The 23,537-nt window shown below is 38.3% G+C and overlaps 1 protein-coding gene across 1 annotated transcript in view; it reads left to right on the top strand.

Moving 5' to 3' along the window:
- The window catches only part of LOC127636851 (CXADR-like membrane protein), a 101,566-nt gene extending 78,961 nt beyond the window's left edge, over positions 1 to 22,605 (top strand). The window contains exons 2-7 of the mRNA XM_052117623.1: positions 7,785 to 7,942; positions 8,550 to 8,748; positions 11,070 to 11,237; positions 13,495 to 13,617; positions 14,844 to 14,991; positions 18,022 to 22,605. Of these exons, the coding sequence (XP_051973583.1) occupies positions 7,785 to 7,942; positions 8,550 to 8,748; positions 11,070 to 11,237; positions 13,495 to 13,617; positions 14,844 to 14,991; positions 18,022 to 18,370 (1,145 nt within the window). The 3' untranslated portion in view covers positions 18,371 to 22,605. The remainder of the gene's footprint in view (positions 1 to 7,784; positions 7,943 to 8,549; positions 8,749 to 11,069; positions 11,238 to 13,494; positions 13,618 to 14,843; positions 14,992 to 18,021) is intronic.
- The last annotated feature ends 932 nt before the right edge of the window (positions 22,606 to 23,537 follow it).

Below are 23,537 nucleotides of genomic sequence, written 5' to 3'. Positions count from 1 at the left end.
AGCTGGAGATAATGAGCTTATTCACATGAGTGTCATCGCCCGCTTCAACACCTCCAATTCAAATGAGATGCTCATCAGCCTCCAGACGCAAAGCTGAAAACATAGAGAAAAGAGAGTGGAATCCTTGCCTCAAGACAGTATTTTGTTTTGCCCTGTTTTCTTCTCATATACCAAGCACCCTGTTGTTTGAATGGCAGCGGAGCGGGTACCAGGGCATCAGGTAGCGTTCATGGGTGTTGATGCCATGAGCTGAATTCTTGAGCAGGAAGGGATTAGAGAATTCTTCCTGCCATCAAAGTGTTGCCTGCAGTCAGTGGAAAGGAATCAGAATCAGAATCAGCTTTATTGCCAAGTACGCTTACACATACAAGGAATTTGTCTTGGTGACAGAAGCTTCCAGTGCACAAACAATACAGCAACAAGGCAGAGATAATAATACAAAAATTTTGAATAAAACTAAAAAGTTAATAGAAAATATAAGTATATATAGAAATACACACAAATTCTCTCAAAGCAATCTACAATCACTTGCTTAAATTACTGGCATCCTGTTGCTCTGACTCCTATCATCAGCAATATTTTGAGAGACTAATCAGAGATTACATCTGCTCTGTGCTTCCCACCTCACTGGACTCACTGTAGTTTACATACCGAAAAAAGAAACACATATGTGAGAATGCTGTTTGTAGACTAAAGCTCAACATTCAACACCATAGTGCCCTCCAAGCTAGATGAGAAACTCCGGGCTCTGGGATTTAACAGCTTGCTGTGCAGCTGGATCTTGGACTTCCTGTTAAGCAGACACCAGGTGGTTAGAATGGTTGTGAAGAAGGCTCACCAGTGCCTCTTCTTCCTGAGAAGGCTGAGGAAGTTTGGCATGAACCACCACATCCTCACACGTTTCTACACCAGCACTGTAGAGAGCATTCTGACTGGCTGCATCACTGCCTGGTACGGCAACAGCACTGCACTCAACCGCAAAGCCCTGTTAAGGATGGTGCGAACTGCCAGACACATCATCGGAGGTGAGCTTCCCTCCCTCCAGGACATCTATACAATGCAGTGTGTTAAAAAACCTCGGAAGATCATCAGAGACTGCAGCCACCCGAGCCACAGGCTGCTCTCACTGCTACCATCAGGCAGGCGTTATCGCAACATCAGGACCCGCACCAGCCGACTTCATGACAGCTTCTTCCTCCGAGCAATCAGACTTTTGAACTCTTGATTGATCACGATACATATATCAGCACAGCAATGTATTAGCCTCAGACTGGACTCACATCTTATGCTTCTCTCACACTGGCAACTGACTATCAACCAACAGCTGAATGTCAACACAACACTTCATATTTATTTCTACTGATTACATGGGGGAAGGGATATATTGTGTATTATTATTATTTATAATTTTTATATAAAGTCTTATTATTTTGTGTATACTGTATATTGTATATTATTAGGTGTATATTGTGTTGTGTAACAGATGTGTAAACTGTGTTATGTGTAAATCAGATGTTTAATGTAATTGTCATACTGCTGTGTTGCGTGGAACCGCACCCAAGACTTTCACCCACTCTTGCACTTTTGTATATGGTTGAGTGACAATAAAGGGATTTGATTTGATTTGATCTCCACTGTTTTGAGCGTGTTGAGCTCCAGGTTGTTTTGACTGCACCAGTGTGCCAGCTGTTGGTGATCCACTGATTAATTAAACATAGTACATTTACATTTATGCATTTAGTAATTAATGATTTAAAGGTACACTCAGTCAGTTCTTCTAGTTTTTGGAGAGGCATTGACTTGTGGTGAGGGCAGTTTGTTGCTGGAAAAGTGAGACAAGAATCGAGATAACAGCAAACAGCTTTTTGTTTTTTCTTTAAGTTTGTAGTTTTGCCTACTCAGCTTTGCTGGAAACTGTAAATGCACAAACAACCGGGAAGAGAATGAAGGGGTGGGGTTCTAGTGATGTATTGAGAGTGCTTGTGTGTGTTGGGGCTTGAAAGAAAAGAGAAGGCAAGAATATATAGATAAATGTGCTTTTCTGTACAGTGTAGCACATGGTTCATCTTAAACTGCATTTATCTGTCAAGGTTTGGGCTGCTCTTGAAATATTACCCTCTATGCAGTTTAAAAGTTTAATATCACACATGAATGTCTGACGTCTTGTATGTGAACATCTTCCTATAGTGAGACGCTCCACATTAAAGCTGTTTATGTCTCTTTCTGTGGCCATCCTACGTCGCACTCCATTTACATTTTTAGACTAGACAAACAAATTCTCACTTGAAACTTTCTGCGTTGTTTCTGGTAAGACATTTTTTACTTACATCAAATGTTATACTGTTATTGTACACCACTGTTCTGAGGTAAATTTTCAACTGTGTGGTGCTAAAATCGTGTTAAATTTTCTCCCAAATATATGAAGTTTGTAAGGTTAATGGAAGAGTTTACCCAAAAATTTAAATCCTCTCATCATTAATACATCCTCATTACCATCCCAAGTGTGCATGACTTTCTTTCTCCTGCTGAACACAAAGAAAGATTAAAAATGTTTAGAAGAATATCTCAGCTCTCATACAATGGAATTCAATGGTTCATGGCCAGAAGCTCCAAAAAGCACATAAAGGCACCATGAAAGTAATCAATAAGACTCCATTGGTTAAAACCATGTCTTCAAAAGCAATATGATAGGTGTGGTTGAGAAACAGATGAATATTTAAGTCCTTTTTCAATAGAAATCTCCACTCCACTACTCCTAGCTCAGTCATGAGCTTTCATTTTCTTTAGGCGATTCATATTCTTTGTGCATACTTACACTTACTATGCTGTTGTGCAAATATATATATAATTTTTTTTTATTTTCCATTCCTTTATCCCTCCTTTTATTTGATGCAAACAAAGGGGCCATGACATGAGGAATACAATTTTCCTTGATCTTTTGACAGATAAGAGATCGTTGCACTATAAAAACATACTGTAAGTTCCAAAACTGAAAATGTCCTCCTTAATAGAAAAAGAGCATTCATTTAAACCAAGCATGCAAAAATGGCTCGTTTGGAATTTTTGGAACTTGTGACTTCACAAGGACCAAACACATCTGCATTCGCAACACCTATTTTTCCATCAATGCATCCTTGGCCCCACCCACTGTTGCTCAGTCAGTCACACAGTTGAAGACGAGAGGTGGGGCCTGTCATGGGAGGTTCATTCTAAGTGGACTTATACAGGACATGTGTATGTCTGGATTTAAATGTTTTTCTATATAACATGGACAGACAAATGTTTTTGACTGATTGATACATATCTCGGGCTGGTTTTAAAAGACATGTTGTCAAGTTACAACTCTTAAGAGGAAAAGCTCTCTGTCATTCAGCTTAGCACAAATGCATAATGCGTGTTCTTTCACCCATCTGTGCTATTTTATTTGTTGGTGTATAAACACATGAGGGAATGATACTGGAAACTGGATGTGGATGTGTCTTCAGCATATTTTAAAGTTTACTGTTGGAGCGACATGACGCGCCGCGATGTGGCACGCCGCAACGGACACTTCCATGGAAGACAACATCATTGATTATATGGGTTCTATTGCAGTAGACAGGGTGTGAGTGTTAACTGTTGTGCTTGAGATGAACAGTTTAATATATTCGGATGCAATGTGTTAGATGTGTGTTATGTGTAAATTCGGACGTTTTGTTTTATAATGTTGTTGAGCTGGTTTGTTCTCTTGCAACTGAGTTTAAAAAATGGCTCTAATGGAGGATCTGCAAAATATTAGGCAATCAGAACAGTGGGAATTTACGTTGAAGTTTTAAGGCCAAAACCGAGCGTTTCAGACAGAAGGCCAAAAACTGTAAAATTATCATTTATTAATAAATTGTGACTGTTTTGTTATGTACCATGACTTTGGACAGTTTCAAGGGTATGGATGTCATGTGTGCTATTGGCTGCTCTATAATAAGATTGCTGCGATCTGTGGGGAGGAGAATTTACTGGAGCACAACTTCCCCTAAGGCATCTTCATAGAAATCTGCTTTTCCACAAGCTTTCAGTTGCATCTCAGCCAAGCTGATTGGATCCTATTGTTAATGATCCCCCCCCAGTCTGAGCCACAATGTGCCAAAAGGGGCTAGAAAATCTCAAGCTGTAGCTGATTCCAGTCCAGGAGAGGAAGAACATGACAGATGAATGCTGAACCTTTCTCGCTCCGCAGGCTTTAATTTGGCCATTTTATCCCAAGCCTCAGTCCAACAGAGAACTTAAAGGAAAAGTTGAGCCAAAAATTTTATTTATGTCATTTACTCACCCTCATGTTGTTCAAAACCCGTATGACATTCATTCTTTCATGAAACGCCTAAAGCAGATTAAAGGCAAAAAATTGTAATTATATAAAAAAATATATAATAAAGAATGAATAAGTGTTTTAAAACTTTTGACCGGTAGTGTGTGTGTGTGTGTGTGTGTGTGTGTATATATATATATATATATATATATATATATTGCTACATTTATGTCTCAGGTATTGCTCAATTGTATACTGCACCATTTGGCCAATGTATTTCCTCATCCAGGTATTGTATGTGTAATGGGAGACAGCTGGTACGGGATAGCTGTGCGCCTTTAGGCTGTAGCCTTTTGCCTCCTCGTTAGCAATCCCGTCTCCCATAGCGGAGATCCCGGTTCGAATCCCACTTGGAGCGGGTCAAGCAGGACCAGTTACAGTGGTGGCATGACTCAGATGGGAGTGAGGTTTAGGAGGGTGAGTGTAACGGGAGCCAGCTGTTACATGATAGCTGTGCGGTATGTGTAAACCTCACTCCCCTGGCCTCAAGAGTCACACTAGTGACGGACGCTAGAGGCTGTAGTTTTTAGCTTTCCTCGTTAGAATACCCGCCTCCAGTGCCGGAGACGCCTGTTCGAATCCCGCTTGGAGCGGGTTGAGTAAGACCGGTTACATATGCATACAAATAATTTGCATACTATGTACAGTTTACATACTATGTACTTCAGATATAGTGAGAGTATTATGGCAGTGTAATGGTTGCCAGCTGGTAGATAGTTGTGCAGTGCGTAAACCTCAATCCCCTGGCCTCAAGAGGTGCACTAGGGACTGCTGTGGATATAGCCTTTATCCTCCTCGTAAGCATGCCAGCCTCCCATGCCGGAGACACGTTTTAATCCTGCTCAGAGTTAGCCGAGCAGGACCGGCTACAGTGGTGCCATGACCCGGATGGCAATGAGATTTGGGGGATCAGTGTGTAACGGTCCCTCCCCAAGCCACAAGAGGTGCACTTGCAACTGATGCTAGGAGCTGTAGTTCCCCGTTACCATGCCCGCCTCCCATGCCAGAGACACCGGTTCGGAGTGGGTCGAGCAGGACCGGCTACAGCAGTATGATATTAGGAACATAGCCACATACTCATCAGACATTGTTTTACAGCTTTATTTCAACCAGAGTTCTGAGATCTGGCACTGGTCTTTTTGCCTCCAAATAGAAAATGCAGCATCAGGACACTATTTTAAAACCTCTTTGACTCACGTTTCATTCTCTTAATCTTGACTTTAAGGCAGTGAATGCCAGATCTATCTCATTTTACAGTATATCAAAGACGGATTCCCACAATACTGTGAGGCCATGCAAATAAGGATTAATTTGATCATATCTTTTCCATTGAAGAACAACCTCTCATTCTGATTATCTTTAACACGTTTCATAATTATGCTCTGCCCCACAGAATTTACCTGCTTGTGTCAGAGCCCATTTTAGCTGGCCTGCATTTTAACCCATTTAATATCAAGATAAAGAGCAGAATAATTTGCTCAATAAAGTCTCTATGATGTCCTTCAATTAACACATAATATGATGTCATCCTGCATTGAGTAGAGAAAATGAAATGTTCCACATGCACCGTTCAGTTAATTAATGGTATTGTGATTTTAATTAAGACTCAGGTGAGCGTGTGCCTAATGAGAAAAATGTGCATATGGAAAAATTTATTTAAATGTCAATCAACTTATTTTATAGACACTGAAAATATTATAGTGATAATCTTGGAGAAAAAGATCAAATTAGCATACTCAGGAACAGTGAGTGCAGAACTGTCAAAATAGTAATCTATGGTCTTTGTGAAGCATAAGCAGAAAGGAACCAAGTGTGCCAGCACTCCTCCCATGATCTCTCTTCTCCAACCCTACATTTATAAAAGACCAAGATTATATGTTTTCCAAGATTACGTGTTTTCCACACTTTTTTTTCATAGGCTTTGGCATTTTGTGTACATTTTCAACGTCTTTTTTTTTCTTTCTTTCTTTATAAATGCATTATGTAAACTGTGCACTGTATGTTCATTTTCTGTATTTTCTGAATACCTGGATGACCTACTCTGTACATCATGCCAAAAAGTGCAAAAATGTTTACCAATGCTTAACTTTTGGAAGTCCAATAGACATATATATTATATGTTAAGTAAAAACCCAAAATAAAATTGCAATATGAGTATCTCTGGACTGGCTGGACTGGCAACAACCTAGCATACTTTCTGAAATGTTTATTTTTGAATGCTATATATGGATATAAAATTTTTAAACTATATTTATATGTAGTATACAGTGTAGATGAGAGCTGTAAATGTAGCGTAATCAATGGGTTTTCAAACGAAAACATATTAGTGTAGCCATTCAGTTTCACATGAAAAAATCAACAAAATGCAGTACATAGTGCAGTACATAGTGCATAATCTGCATTCAACAATGTGATAGTATTCCATTAAAAACATAGCCCATGTGTAAAACATTTGGTACACTTTGAGACACGGTAATATGTGTCACTTTTTAGATTTTTCAAGCATAATGGTGTCAGATATGCCTCAGGTGTAGAGTTGTTTGGCTGTCATAACAGTGCACAGGCTCTGTGGGCATTATTGCTGTAATCAGAATGCATGCTGGGAATTAACTAGCTTGGCCTTCATTTAGCTGCCTCCCTTCGTTAATGTAGAGAAGTTCAAATGCACAGAGTGTTGAAGTACAGTACAAATCGCTGCACGTTTTCCACTCTATGCATGGCAACAGCTTTTTATTGCTTGATGAGTCAAAAATGTATCATGATAGGACAGGTTGTGATGGTTTGGAATCAGAACAGAACCAGTGGATCTGGTGCATTGTTGGGGGCCAATCACACCGAATTTTCAATAGTTTTTTCTTGATAATATGTGTTAGATCGAAGTCATTGACCATGCTGCGCCACGTCTCAATGCTTTTTCAGCATCTCACACATAAGCGGCATATTATAGAGTGTCAAGTTAAAAAGAACATCAACTTTTTAAAAAATCATCTTTTTTACTTAACATTAACCAAGTTTAACAAATGCTGTAAAAAATATATTGTTCATTGCTAGTTCATGATACCTAGTGCATTTACTAATGTTTACAAATATGAACTTATTGTAAAGCGTTTTTGGTCAATTTAATGGTACATTTAAAACGTTGCTGTCATCCTAAAATAAATAGTTCATTCATACATTCCTCATTGTTTTGTTCCATAAAAATGTGTTTCTTGTTATGTTATGTCATTGGATAATCATATACAGTATTTAAAAATACTGTATATATTTCCCCCTTTAATGTAGTTGTGTAGTAATGATATCTCTTCCCTCTCTCTAAAACCCCCAATATATCTCTGCATCCTGCAGTAAAGCTAACTAAAGCCCTTCAGTGATGCTGCCATCCTAACTGCTCCCTGGCATAGGGCCTTAATACTTCTTCTTCTCTCTCTCTCTCTCTCTTTAGTATTGCTGAGTGTGCTTCAGGCAAACGGCCAGATGGAGATGAAGAGGGTGGTTGGAGACAATGCCACACTGCCATGCCACCATCAGCTGTGGCAAGCTGACACCTCCTTACTTGACATTGAGTGGATGCTGCATAAATCCAGCACACGGCAGAAAGTGGTGAGAGCGGGTCTCTGATCTCCCGCCACTGCGACATTGCACTGCTGATGCGGGCCTTTGCAGTGGCTCACTGCTCACTCGAGTCCCTGATCTGCAGTGCAGTGCTTCTTTGAAGGTGTAAACTGCACCATCAACTGATGCTGTAATCAGCAGTGTAAAAATACTCACTTTTAATATGTAGTTGGTTTGCCTCATATCAGCCCCTAACAATTAGTTTTATGATCTTATGATTTGGAATTGGCCGCACGACAAGTTTTGCATTTTAATTTGGCCATGGCTCAAGCAAATCTTTAAAGTCTTTTCCGACACAATATATATGACAAGAGAGGGTGAAACCTCCAACTTCAGCCAAATATCAAAACACTTATTCTGAGTTATTTTTAAACGTTCTGTGTTATAGTACTTTTGGGATTGTTTACTCGTGCTCATGTCATACCAAACCCTTTTTTTTCTGTGGAACACAAAAGTATAATAATAAAAAACAAAATCCTCACTTAGGTTTGTCCAAACCTACAGTTCAAAGCAAAATATATATCAGTATTTTTTTGGGTGAACTATCCCTTTAATACACATTGTTTCCTTTTTAACACCTTGCCTCTCTCACCAGGTGATCACGTACTTTGCGGGTCAAATCTACAACCCCTATGAGAGTGAGGAGGGACGCCTGTCCCTGGCAGGCGAGTTCCTGAAAGGCGACGCTTCGCTCATGATCAGCGACCTCTTGCTCACCGACTCTGGAGAATACATCTGCAAGGTCAAGAATGGCGGGAAGTACTACTGGAACACAGTCAACCTCATTGTGCTCTGTGAGTCTCTGGCCCTGAAGCTTGGCTTTCATTAACTCCTCTTGTAGTCCCATGGAATGATAAACACATGACAGATGCTTATGTCACGGAATGCTTATGGCACCAGGAAGTTGTCCCTCGGCACTGTGCGACAGTTGTGCCCGATCTTGGCATGAAATGACATTCAGAGACTTGCGAATGACTTGCAGATGTGTTGAGTGCTCATATTATGCTCGATATTGTGAAAAAACAGCTTAGCACATCACAATTTACATAATCTATAAGCAGTTTTGGGGAGGCTGCTTTGAAAAAGTAGCTTCCCAAATTTAGTTCAACTTCAGTCAAGTTACTGTTTTGATAAAGTAGTGAGCTACACTACAAGCTACTTACAAAAGGGTGCGTTCTATAGAGCTTTTCAGTCATGATGTCAATTTGTAGGCAAATTGAGGACATGTTCAAATGCATTTCATGTGTTGCAACATTATCCTTCTATTTTTTTCTCCATTGTTTCTTTTTTATTCCCTCGTTCCATCTTCTCCACTTCACTAGCCATATAAAGATATTTAAGGGCACTACAAATGTACGCATACATTTGTACAAATGACCTGCAGGTCTCAAACGACACTTTCGATTCTATGGGACAAACATTAGCATTTGTCTTGTTCAACACTAAGATAATGGCTTGGCAGAGGACATGGCTGCAGCTTCCTCTGTGCGCCATAATTGATCCTGACAGAGTCGGAGATGGAGAGGACCTGCATCCCACTCAACGGCTGTAATTGCACCCCCCCCTCCTGCAAGTGCTGGGGCAGAATTGTCCTGGCTCAGCAGATAGAGGCAGCAGGAGCAGATGCTGATGGCAAGGGTGGGCAGGAGCAGGGGGTCGAGGATCGACTGGTGAACACATTGTTGTACAGATTCATGTTTTAGAACTCGTGGCATCACACTGGGTTTTCAGAGGTTCACAATGTAGGGGGGAAACAGATTTGCATAGGGAGCAAAGAAAAGAGGGCAAAAGTGCATGTGTGATTGTACAGATCTATCTTTGCTTACAACAGACACATGCTTAAATTGCCCATCACATAATAATGCATCCCAAAACATATTATGACCATTGCCGCTTTGTGTAGATGTTTCAGACAACCCGTGGAGATTTAGCTATACTACAGCGTTAGATATATTTGTGCTTCAAACATCACTTGTCCAGACAGAATTCATGGAATGTGGAACATAAAACAAAAATATTTTGAAGAATTTTATATTTCCATACAATTTAAGTCAATGGGGATCAAAATTTTCAAGCTCCAAGATGCACATACAGGTTGCATACAAGTAATCTTTCCAATTCTAGTAGTATATTCAAGGACTTCTAAAGCACTATAATCATCCTGGGTGAGAAACAGACAAAATGTAAGTCCTAATTTGCTATAAATCATGACATCCGGCGTGAAGACGGCATTGCTCTGACGCTGCATGCAGTTGCCAACTCAATCCCGGTATCTTTGTACATCAAGAAGTTTATTATTTTTTCTAGTGTTTACCATCAACCTTTTGACGACCGTGGTACTTTTTACACTGGACTGTGTTTTTAAAATAGCCCTACTCAGCATGAAATCCACAAACCTGGCAACACTGCGTTTCTTTTGTATACAGCATTCTTCGTCATGAGTCAAGCACAAGGTGGAAGTGTTTGAACAAGCTTCTTTCATGAACTACTAAGGAGATGTCAAGATTTATAGTGAATAGTATCACTTCAAAAGACATGGATTAAACCACTTGAGTCATATGGATTACTTTTATACTGTCTTTGGGTCCATTTTGAAGCTTTACATTTCTGATCCCCATTGACATGCATTGTATGGAAATACCTCTTACATTATTTAAAAATTATTTGTTTGTGTTCTGCAGAAGAATGAAAGTGATTCAGGTATAGAATGGCATGAGGATGAGTAAATGATGAGAGAATGATCATTGTTGGGTGAACTATTCCTTTAAGGGTTTTGTTTTTATCTATTTTGTTACATAATGCAAAGCCTTTTTTGCCCTGATGCCAGAGTTGTAATTCATTCATTATGAATATTATTATCTTATATTTTGGTTTGTGCCCATTCCAAAAAGGTTCCCCCAAAAAACTATAATACAATTATATGAAGGACCTTTCATTTGTAACTGAATTATCTAAATATAGGCATTACCACATGGTATGATATTTTTTATTTGAATTTCCAGCTAAAATAACTATTGTGATGTGTACCACTACCTTGATATACAATTTCTCATATGGAAATATAAAATTGTGGTCATATTCCTCACTCCCATTTCATATGTCTTGCATCATGTAGTGAAGCCGTCTAAACCACGCTGTTGGATGGAGGGACGTCTGCTGGAAGGAAGTGATGTCAAAATGAGCTGTAAGTCCACAGATGGTTCTGACCCAATCAGCTACAAATGGGAGACAGTCCTGGACAAGGGAAAATATGCCGGGAAGCTCCCACCTCTGGCTCTCATAGGTGAGCCCACCAATCCATTTCAAACACCTGTAACAAAGATTCTAAAATACTGCACATGCTGTGTTGTGTGTAATCAGATTACAAAGTAATTAGTTACTGTCATCTAATTACCCTTTAAGTCAAAAGTAATGAAATACATTACATTTGAAATTCTTGTAATCAGATTTAAGTAATTTAAATAAATAAATTACTGTACTTTAAGTACATTACCTGGGTTACACATATTTCTAAATAATATTATTTATGTAAAATAAATTAAAAACATAAATTATGTTCATTTGTATGTCTGTGTACACAAAGCATGTATAGACATTATAATACAGACATAATTTAGAGTTCATCAAGCAGAAAACAAACGTTTCTGTGAAATGTGCTTTAGAAAGTAATTTTAAATTAATTAGTTAAATTATAATGAAGTAATCAGGAAAGTAATCTGATAATTATTTTAGAGAAGTAATTAGTAATATTTAATGGATTACTTTTTGAGAAACTTCCAACACTGTTCATAGGTTATTAGGTTGATCAATTTGAAATTTTCCTTAGAAAGTTTATTTTCGAAGGAATAGTTTTTATGCAACACTCATCAATTATCAGTGATGCTCGACCATGAAAAACTTACGGCCGTGATGCTAGTGTGTTTTGGGTGGCTGCCAGGGCATTGCTCTGTGGTTGTTAAGGTGTTCTTAGTGGTTGATTGGTGTACATCTATGGGATTTTTCACCTAAATCTCTTAGAAAACACACAATTTGAATCACCATTTATATCTGTAAGTATGAGCAACAGTAATATTGATGATTGTTACTATAATTATAGGAGTACATCTGTACTACACTAAGAGTTTTCTGATGTGTTGTAGGTGTTGATACAGAAATGATCTGAAACGGTCACCTGTTGCTCTCGTTTTTAAACACAAAACTTATTTTCTCTGTTCTGATCTTTTACTACTGCTTTCCTGTGAAGAAAAAAACTGCAGCATTAAGTTTATCTTGCAAGATTGGGGAGTAAATCATGTGGACGTCTCCTCTCTGGAGGTGCAGAAAATAGATGAAGACACTACAGGGCCAGTTTAACACTGCAAGCATTCTCAAATTAATTTTACATCAATTCCATCAGCACTTTTACCCCCACATGCTTCACTACCTCCTCAATTAGCTGCTCTAATGAGATCCGATCCAAGATGTGATATATGCACATTCTACACTTTACCAGCCTCTTATGGCTTTATGGAAAATGTTCCAGAACACGCTCTGCTCATTCAACTAAACACTTACGGTGGCTGTTTCACGTCAGAAATTAGGTTTTCATTAAATGAGCACTAACTGAAGGGTTGTGACTTTTATCCCCAGAGCTGAAGTGTGACACCATGTCCTAACATGGTGTTAAGGCCTGATGTGTGCGGCACGTCACAATTTGATTTATTAGGCCTGTATAAATAAATAAATTATGACATTACATCAAAGCCAAGTTGTGATGCTTCTGGTCTCTGGCCTATAAATTTAAATAATCTTTTGATTCTAACCCCATTTACACCTGGTAAGATACATTTCAGGTGATCCGATCACAAGTGGTCAGCACTAATTACAGGACTAAAAGGGGTGTTAAATCACAAAAACCACAAACAGACCAGTTGTGACCACATAGCATTTGAGGTGTAAACCCTAATCAGTCCTGAATGCTTCCCAGACAGTAGAGCAGCGCCAACCCTCACCTGTCAATCAAATACAAGCTATTTTTACAGTGTAAAAATTTACAACATGAATCATATCATCTCTGATATACATAAATGAAAAATTACCTATATTTAGAAAAATGTATAATAAAATACCCCTTGGTGTAACCCCGCACTCTTGTGGAGATTCCGCCCCCATTTCGAAGTCTCCGGCCTGCAGCTATACCTATTGAGCTAAACATGTATTGAAGTATGGAATTTCAGTTTGCAAAAATGTTGCCACGGTCATGTAATTTTCATGCCACCAGGCTGATATACACAGCTGTGGCATCATTTCTGATTTTTTTGCTATTCTAAAATAGCCCATAAAATTAATTCATATACTAATGAAAGTAAGAAAAATAAATGGACACATTTTACCTGTGACCAACAAAATATCTTGTTGCGGATGGTTTGCAAGAGATAGGATTAGATTTAACATGGAAAAGATAGAATAAATAATTTGTCGCATCACACCTGGTCAGGAAATGCCGTGAGACTGTAAATAATTTGCACATCAAATAACGAGTAACTTCATGTGTTTTGTAGATTTAAAGAATCCTGAGATAGTAACGTTGAAAAATCTGACGAGGGAAAGCGCAGGCATCTATAAATGCACCGCCAGCAATGATGTCGGGGAAGAGAGCTGCACTCTAGAGGTCAAAGTTCACTGTAAGTATCTCTGTGTATGTCTATGGAGAGGAATACAAGCATATTGCATAATACACACTACTTATTGTATAGTGCCTAGTATCATTGTAAAAACAGGTTAAACAGTGTGCAACAATAAATCAAACAGTAGTACTGTATGCTGCATTGTTGTCACTTGACAACACTACATTGCATGTTAAAGTCAGTGAATTGCACTTCTAAAATAAATATTACTATTATTTTGAATTTATATTCAAGTTTGTCCAAAAGTATCTTCATTTTTGGCATTCAATCAAGAACGAGATGCTAAAAAGTTGCTAACAGTTGATAATGTTTTTTGGGATACGGTACTCCACACAGTTTGTTCTGGTTGTATACTGCACATATTAGCGAGTGTAGTAGGTCAACTGGGTAATCCATTCATGCAGAAAATGTTCACACTGTGCAAAGTATACATACAGCATAACGCAAATATAGTATTATAGTATAGCATAGTAGTATGCTATTCCGTATGGGTTTCTGTTTGTTTAGGCACTTTGATACAGACAAACACAGATTAAAAGGTTTATGCAAATCATATTCCTTATGCCTGGCTTTTTAGTCTTTCTTCTGACACTTTTATGTAATTACTGTCAACACAAGTAATTCCTTTATCACCAACCACAAGAGTTTCTGTTTGAACATGGTGGTGAGATCCAGACCCGGTCTGCTAAGAAGCCTGATCCCTCAGTACCATTTAACATCCAAATAAAAAATTCATCCATTTCTTTATCATTGCGTTCATTGATTTAATTCCATCCTCCAAACCTTTCTCAAACAGCTCTGCATAATTAAATATCAGATGATGGAATTAGAAGAAATAATGAATTATGTGGCTGAGAGAGAAATTTATTCATGCAAAAAATGGCATATTATTAAATGAACCTTGTGAGCACGGTATGTTGATTAATACTGTGCTGTTTTCTGGAGTATTCTCATGGTGAAATACACTCCTTCAGGTATCTGCAATGCAGAGAGGGTTAGTTGTAACCGCTTGTTTGTTGGTTGCTAGGCTATTTTTCACATGAAACTTTGTTTTATGTGTCTTCTAAAAGAATGTAGGTTGCTCATAAATATTTGTAGTAGTTTTATGCACTCATGGGCTCTGTGTGTATATTATTTTTTATGTGTGGGATTTGCGTATAGAATAGAATAGAAAAGAATAGAATAATTGGAATATTACAAATAATAATAATTATATTCTGCAGATGTCCGTGGCATGGGTGTGGTGGCTGGCGCCGTTGTGGGTGTGTCCTTTGGTGTTCTCCTCATCATCCTCATTGTCTGGCTTGTTTTTCGCCACAAGGTGAAAGAGAAAAAGAAATATGAAGAGGAAGAAGCACCTAATGAAATAAGGTAAATAAACGCTAAATCATATTTATTTTACAGTAGTTTAAATAAAGGTGCAATATGTACCTTCCTAGGTTGCCTATTAAAGCCTGTAGACTGATTTTAATGTGAAGGGAGCAGGTCGCATTTGCCAGGAAAATCCAAAGGATCCAAAGTTTATGCGCGCTCCCGAGAGCCTTGCCTCAGACAGTACTAGCTTCTCTTCCGCTATTAAACAGTGACAACAAATTGCAACACTAGGTAATGTTATCTTAGAGATGGAATCCAGCAAACGTCCGGCTCCCAGCAAAACACTGATTCCTACACAAACTCTGAGTAAGCCAAAAAAACTAAAACATTTACCTACTGAATCCCATCTGGGTAAGTGGGAACGTGATCATAGTCGAGTTAATACTAGAGTGAACATCGGCAGGGCATTTGAGTCATGGAGGGAACTTTGTTTGGTTTTGGGGATCAAAACAGACCCTGAATTGGTGTTCTTCTCATTGGACAGGTAAGCTTGCATACCTGCAAAGCATGTGAAATATAGTGCCTGAGGATTGAACTGTGTAATTTTAAATAAACCGCATTAACACATAAAAAGAATGCTAGACAATGTTCAAGATAACGCAAAAAGACCCATTCATTAGTGTGAAGTAACTTGGTTATACAGAAAATATATACATTCTATTTTTATAAAACAATAGCGCATCGATATATCAAAATGACAGTTGTGATGAAACACATCAATACTGAATTGTGTCAACATATTTATAATGTACAGTCTATTTTAAACAGTTAATGTCATCATCCACCAAATGTAGCTAACAGCTATTGATAAAGCTGGTTAGCTAGCTAGCTAGGGACGACATAGGCTATCATATAAATGCAGTGAATGTATCAGGTAAAGAAAAGTGATTACTTCAAACTATAGTCTTGCATAGTCAGACCTATATCCACACTTTGTTTTAGTTCTGTTCCAGCACTGGAGAGTCCAATATAATACAGTCTCAAAGATTGTAGTTAAACAATCATAACTGTAATTTTAATTATGCTACCTCATCTGTCAGCATGATGCCGGTGTATGAAGTCATTTCAATGCCATTAATCCGTGCGCACAGTAGTTAATTGCTGCACGAGGAAACGGGAAGATCCTGCACGCACATGACATCTCCTGCGTGTACAATACAAGATCTTGCACGCGAGGACAAGCCTGACAGCATGCACAAGACAATTCCCCAAAGTCTCCCGCTCTATCTAATCTCATCTGCTGCTTTTGACACTACTACTAATTGTCTTGCGCGTGCTGTCACGCTTGTCCTTGCATGCAAGATCTTGTATTGTGCGTGCAGGAGATGTAATACACGCGGGATCTTCCCGTTTCCTCATGCGGCAATGAACTACTGGGCAAGTGTCAATAATGCGTGCGAGGGTTTACAATGCATGCAAGTTCTTCCTTTTTCCTCGTGCGGCTTTACTTACTCAATAACGCGGATTAATGCCGTTGAAATGCCTTCATACCGGTGAATCACGTTGTCTCTTTGTACGTCATTGTTTTGGTCGATGCTTTCTCGCTCACGTCCCTATGGAGTGTGTGCACAAGCAACAGGTAGTTGGCTGTAGTTCACTTAGTGGCCACAAGTGTAATTAATAACCAGGGATTCTGAATCTTGCATACTGCACCTTTAAATAAAGTTATTGCAACAATACGGCTTGACACATTTATATCCAAGTGGCAACTTGGTTTCTCTTTATTGAATTGTGTTCTTGTCTGGGGTAATTTACAGGATGAATTATGCAGGTTTGGAGGATGAGTGAGCATTAACAATGCAAGCGACAGGCAGATACACAAACACACACTTCTCTCTCTGAGGGTAGGGTGATACATATAAAGGCGTGGTAGAAGTTACTTTTTCAGATTTGTTAGACACAGTAGTAAAGGTTTAAAGCTGGGCTGTCACATGATTTAGTTTACATGATCATTATATATTTTTCTCTACGTTATGTCTTCCGTCCACACTGAGACAGCGTTTTTGATTTTAGAAAATGCTCTCCCAAGTGGATACATTTGAAAACTCAGTATTCGTGTGTCACTCTGGACAGGAGAAACAGAGATATAATCATCTAATCATCGTGAAAAATGCATCTCGAGAAACTATTGTGCACCGTCTAGATGGCAGTTTGTTGCCTGTACAGCTGGAGTTGCATTTATTGCCCCCTGCTGACTTCAACTTGCAAAAACATGAAGGTAGCACGTCCATCAAGCAAGTTGCTCCAGTAAAATTCCTCAATACCAAAGTTACATATTGTTAGGAGGCATAATTGCTATATTTTTATGCATGGTTTTTTTTTTATATCTATATATTTACCTTATTTTCCTAAATACAAGTCACATTTTTTTCATGATCTGAAAGGTGCTGGGACCTATTCCAAAGAAACTTATTTACATAATTTATACCAGCCGATCGAGCATGCTGCATATCAGAACGCATATGCTTGCACACAAACAGATGAAAACATCAGTTGTAGGTATGGTAGAAGCATTTTGAAGAAGCCAATTCGGAGTATGTTGCCTTTACAAAGTACTTTATGCAACCAGTTTAAATAATCTGTACCATGATAACATTATTGTTTTAACAAACTCTATAATGCTGTCAAAAGCAACTCCTCACATGCACACAAAATTATGTTTTATTTCACTTCATTCAGTCACAATAATTAATGCATAGCAAAAAGGGTTGGCAAAAATCTGAAATATCCATAAAGGTGCGTAGGTCTCGACATCTGAGTGACTGAAGGAAGTTGGGAGGCTGCTCCTAGGGCCTAGTGCCTATTACATGCAACCTCTGTCAGTGTGACTTATACAGAGATGCGACATAACTGTGTATTGTTTCTCTCAACAACGTGATTTGACCAGGTGCAACTTATATTCAGGAGCAACTTTATTTTCCTGTGAAATGAACAATCTTATACATTTTAATTTCCATATGTTTGAACACCCCTTTACTGTTCACCATCCAGGTGGCAGATTTGACACTTTCTCTATCTGTGTTCCAGGGAGGATGCAGAGGCTCCCAAAGCCAAATTGGTGAAGCCTAACTCTCTCACCTCCTCCCGATCTGGTAGTTCTCGCTCAGGGGCATCCTCCACTCAGTCGATGGTGCACAACAGTGCCCCCCGTGGCCCCAGGCCTCGCCTACCAGTTGTAGCTGCTCTTAAAGAGGGCGGGCAGCCCGGAAACTACCCTCCAGTACCGCCAGCATATAACCACGTGGTTCCTAAACTTCTAGAGCCCGGCAGTAGCCCCAAACCCAGCCCGGCAAAGCTAAACCCGGGCAACCTTGCCAGGATGGGCGCCACACCTGTGATGATCCCTGCCCAAACCAAGGCATTTCAGACTGTATAGGAATACCTACGGACCAAATATACACACACACACACACACACACACACACACACACACACACACACACACACACATATATATACATACATACTGTATAAACAGTTGTGGGCAAAAATATTGGCACCCTTGATAAATATGAGCAAAGAAGGCTGTGAAAAATCACATCACAGCTGGAGAATTGCAGAAATTAGTTGGGTCTTTGAGTCATAAAGTCTCCAAAACTACAATTGGACATCACCTGCATCACCACAAGTTGTTTGGGAGGGCTCCAAGAAAAAAAAAACTCTTCTTCCATCCAACAACAAACTCAAGCATCTTCAGTTTGCCATACACAATTGGAACTTTAAATGGGACTGGGTTCTATGGACAGATAAAACAAAAATAGAGCTTTTTGGCAGCAAACACAAGAAATGGGTTTGGCGCACACTGAGAGGTAGCCATATGGAAAAGTACCTCATGCCCACTGTAAAATATGGCAGTGGATATTTAATGTTGTGGGGATGTTTTAATCCCAGAGGTCCTGGACGTCTTGTTTGGATACATGGCATCATCGACTCCATCAAATACCAACATATAAAAAAATCAAAACCTCTGCAAGAAAGCTTAAAATGGGCCCTAGTTGGGTCTTCCAGCAGGCCAATGATCCAAAACACAAATCAAAATCAAAACAAAAATGGTTCACGGACCACAAAATCAAGGTTTTTCCATGGCCATCCCAGTTCCATGGTCATCCCAGTTTTTCTTTTTTTCTTACAATTGTTTGATATTGATTATTAGAGGATAGATTTTGGGGAATATTTTGAATGAAAGATCAAAAGGATAAACAAAGACATTATTTTCACAAACTTCTTTGCTCATATTTACCAAGGGTGCCAATATTTTTGGCCACAACTGTATACACACACAGCACTGAACGGATATGTCGATTCCCAGATCTGGTAACAGGAATGTTCCCCAAGGATTTCTCATTTCTACATCTATGGAAAACTCACAGAGGTGGTCAAGCCATTTAAAGAAACATAATGCCCCTCTGTTGGAAGTGAAATGTTTTTTCCGCACTTCGCCGACCTCAAACATCTCACATTTTTGCCACTGATGTGCACATTGAAGTGGAAGGGGACCCCTTGTGGAGTGCATGTATTTTTAAAGGGTAAAGACAAGAAATGAAGGGGGTTTCGGAAAGGAGGGCTTTCTGTTGTTATGTTGCATTTGAACAAACGCGGCAGAGTTGAACAGTGATAAAGCTCTGCCTTTACTCAGACAGACAGCCTGTCTACCTGACCACACTCTTACAGTCTGCGCTTGGTTAAAACGGACAGTTACAGAAACTCACATGAAGTGGGCTCTTTTTCAGCAGCAGTGTGTACACCCCCACAAGGATTCACACCTGCCACACATTTCCTCAGCCAATCAGCATTTGCCAGGCAGCCCTGCACGCATCACACCTCAACAGCCAATGGCAGGCCACCTACTGGGCACAGACACTACGATTGGCCCAAAACAAGGAGAACAACCAAATAAACACACCACAACATAAAGGATAACAGTACATTTGTTTGTTGCTCATTAAAGTAAGTAAATGTAAGTATTCCATATGTAATAGGTATTTATAAGAATTCCACATAAATATTTTATTTAAAGTATCTAACAGTATCTAAAAACCATTTGTGACGTGTGTCAAGTTTATTCCCTTTAATGCATTCATTCACAGTTGCAAACATGTCTTCATGATTATGCAAACAGTAATGTGCTTGTTTTTCTGGATTGGGAAATGGTTTGGATGCTTCGCTCCTGGTTCTTGGTATTTGCAATTAAAATCATATCTCTGGTTGGTCTATTCTATTAGATGAATGTTGAATGAAGATGGGTCATGCTTATTCTGTTTTGGTTTGTTTGAATTAAATGGATCTGTCAATTTATTGCTGTGTCTAAAAAATGTCAGTGAAACCTAATGAGCAGGCCCACACAGAAATCTCAGTAGATTTCTGCACAATTGGAATGCCGTCATTCATAAATTTCTTCATATACCGCAGCCATTGTGCTTTATATTAAACATGTAGGTTTATTTGATATATGCATATAAAGCATCTATAATAATATAGTACTTTCAGCTTTTTTAAGATAATATCATTTATTTATTTTTAAATCTATTATGCAGATTTCCAGCAAAATCAATGCAGAAATTTTTTTGTGCAGATTCTGTCTGAGCCTGTGAAAGAGCGATCTTTTGAATGTGTTCGATATGGCTATTTTTGCAATTTTATTATTATTATTCAACAATTTAGTTTTAAGTTTTCTTTTGGCTTTTAGCATCATTGTAACTGCTTTAGGTTAGAAGCTTTAAACACTTAAGGGCAGATATGAATTCACTATTTTATTAAACAACACTCTTTTTTGCAACCTAATTGTATTAGGTTATTCTAATGTCATTGCTTATATACATTCTAATTTCCACTGTTTTACCATCTAAAATTATCATAACATTGAATTTACAATTTAATGCTTGGAGTGGCATTCACACTCTGAACAGCACAGAACCAGATGGCAAAATTTTCTTTTCGACCACTTTAGTAAACATCAGGGGGATTTAACATGGATGTCTCCCTGCAAAGAGAATTATTTATTTATTCGGAATAAATTAGACGGATGAAGAAGATCTCTAAGGGTAAAACCCAGGGATATTTCACCCAAAAATTAGAGTTCTCTCATCATTTACTCACCCTCATGCATCCCAGATGTGTATGACTTTTTTTCTTCTACAGAACACAAACAATATCTCCGCTCTGTAGGTCCATACAATGCAAGTGAATGGTGGCCAGAACTTTGAAGGTCCAAAAAGCATTTAAAGACAGCATAAAAATAATCCATAACACTTCAGTCATTAAATCTATATATTCCAGTGATATGATAGGTGTGGGTGAGAAACAGATCAATATTTAAATCCTTTTTTACTATCGATCTCCACTCGCACTTTCACATCCTCCTTTTGTTTTTGTCGATTCACATTCTTTGTAGATATTACCACCTACTGAACAGGGAGGAGAATTTATAGTTAAAAAAATGACTTAAATATTGATCTGTTTCTCACCCACACCTATCATATAACTTCTGAAGACTTGGATAAAACCACTGGAGTACTTTTATGCTGCCTTTATGTGCTTTTTGGACCTTCAAATTTCTGGCCACTATTCACTTGCATTGTATGGACCTACCGAGCTGAGATATTTAGAAAATCTTAGTTTGGGATCAGAAGAAGGAAAGTCTGGGATGACATGAGGATGAGTAAATGATGAGAGAATTTCAATTTTTGGGTGAACTATCCATTTAGGGAAATAACCATTTTTATTTCCAAATAACCCAGGAATATTTATTTCTATGTTTGTGTGCATGCAACAAAATTTTGTCATAGTGTTTATTCAGAAGGACAGTACTTGGCGAGGCAGAAGAACCAAAGGCTGACCTTATTTATTGAAATATTTCAGAAGGCCAGTGCAAAAGTACACAGGATGTCGACCCAGTTTCTTTGATTTAGCTTCAGCTCACAGCCTGCTCAATTTTCTCAGTTTGAAATCTATTTCAAATGACGAGGAAAGTGGGGAAATAAAGTCAGAAGTCTAAGTACATTCTTGCAACCCGCTGCTCCTGTATGGCTGAGTCTGCTGTTGATATGCGCTGAGACGCACGTTTCAGTTGAGTTTTGTTCGGTATGTCACAGCTGAATAGTTTGAATGCTGAGCTCTAATGTTAAACACCCTGCATACATTTGCTTGATATAATGTGCACCTAAACACAACTGGCAATGGACCTGCATGACACAGATAGCTAAAGAAAGACAAGTATTTTGGCAGTATATTATATACTAGCAGCCAAATAATATTAAAGAAAAAAATAAGGCTAAAAATTGTATTAATGTTAATAATGGGCATTTTGTATTTACACCAACTGTCATTATAAAGTACAGAATGAACATTGAATTACTATTATCTTTTATTTTTTTGTACTTCTACACATGTGCTCTCTTTAGTTTAGTCAGGTCAGGCTGGTTTTGTTCAAGACTGCATGAGTTTGAATACCACAAGCCACACTTTCCTCCTATCACTTTTTTTTACATTATGTCTGTCTTTGGTCAAAAGACAAAAAATACATGTATATATCTTCTATCTTCAATTCAGATGTGATGTATATTTGTACAATATTTTAATGAGATTTTCTTTGGTTTGTAATAAAGCATTCAATGGCAAGCCAATAAAGGTCATGTCCTTTTGTTTCTGAAAGCTGACAATGCCAAGTTCATGCCATGGATTTGATTCCCAGGGAACACACATACTGATAAAATGTATACTGTACCTAGAATGCACTGTCAGTCACTTTGGATAAAAGTGTCTGGCAAATGTATTAATGTAAATGTCTTTTACTTTTAAAGTTTCAGGACAGCTATTTTTTTTTAGCAGAGTTTTACTCTCTCGAAAGTAGCTAAGCTTCCTTTTGTCTTTGGTAAAATTATGTTTCCTTAGTCAAACAATGGATATACAGTAAATCCAAACTTAAAGCAAATTTGAAGATGGCGATTCATATGCAAGTCCTTAAATAAGTACAACGAGATTTATGACTGAAATATATATATATATATATATATATATATATATATATATATATATATATATATATATATAAATAATGATGACAGCCATCTATCTTTGATGTTTGTTCCTTTATAATAAAGCTTTTAGAGTCATGTAAGTCAGCAGAAAATCTTCTTGAGTTCTCATGCGTCTTATGGGCTAAGAATAAAAATAAAACAAAAGTTAATTATTCATTGCTTAATCCTTCCATTGAGTAATTGTTCTCTCAGTCTCATTGTAATTCCAGCATATTTCATCAGTATGCACTCTGACATATCATTAACACAGAGCCTGTGAGCACCTCACTGATAAAAAAAAAAAAAATTAGTGAAGCATCAAAGCTTTGCAAAAACACTGACCCAAATCTCCTACACAAAATAAATATAACCACACAGCTTCATGCCAACTCTGTTTTGAGATATTAGTCATCTGAAATATTGAATCACTCCAAGCCCTCTTTGTTCCTCACTAGTAACAATAAGATGATCTCATAAAGAGGGTCACCATGGTTGATCCAAGTCTTTATCTTATTGTGCCCTCTACTG

This window comes from Xyrauchen texanus, chromosome 44 (genome assembly GCF_025860055.1).
Source record: "Xyrauchen texanus isolate HMW12.3.18 chromosome 44, RBS_HiC_50CHRs, whole genome shotgun sequence".
In the NCBI taxonomy this organism is placed as follows: Eukaryota; Metazoa; Chordata; class Actinopteri; order Cypriniformes; family Catostomidae; genus Xyrauchen; species Xyrauchen texanus.
This window is presented reverse-complemented; position numbering and strand designations above follow the sequence as displayed.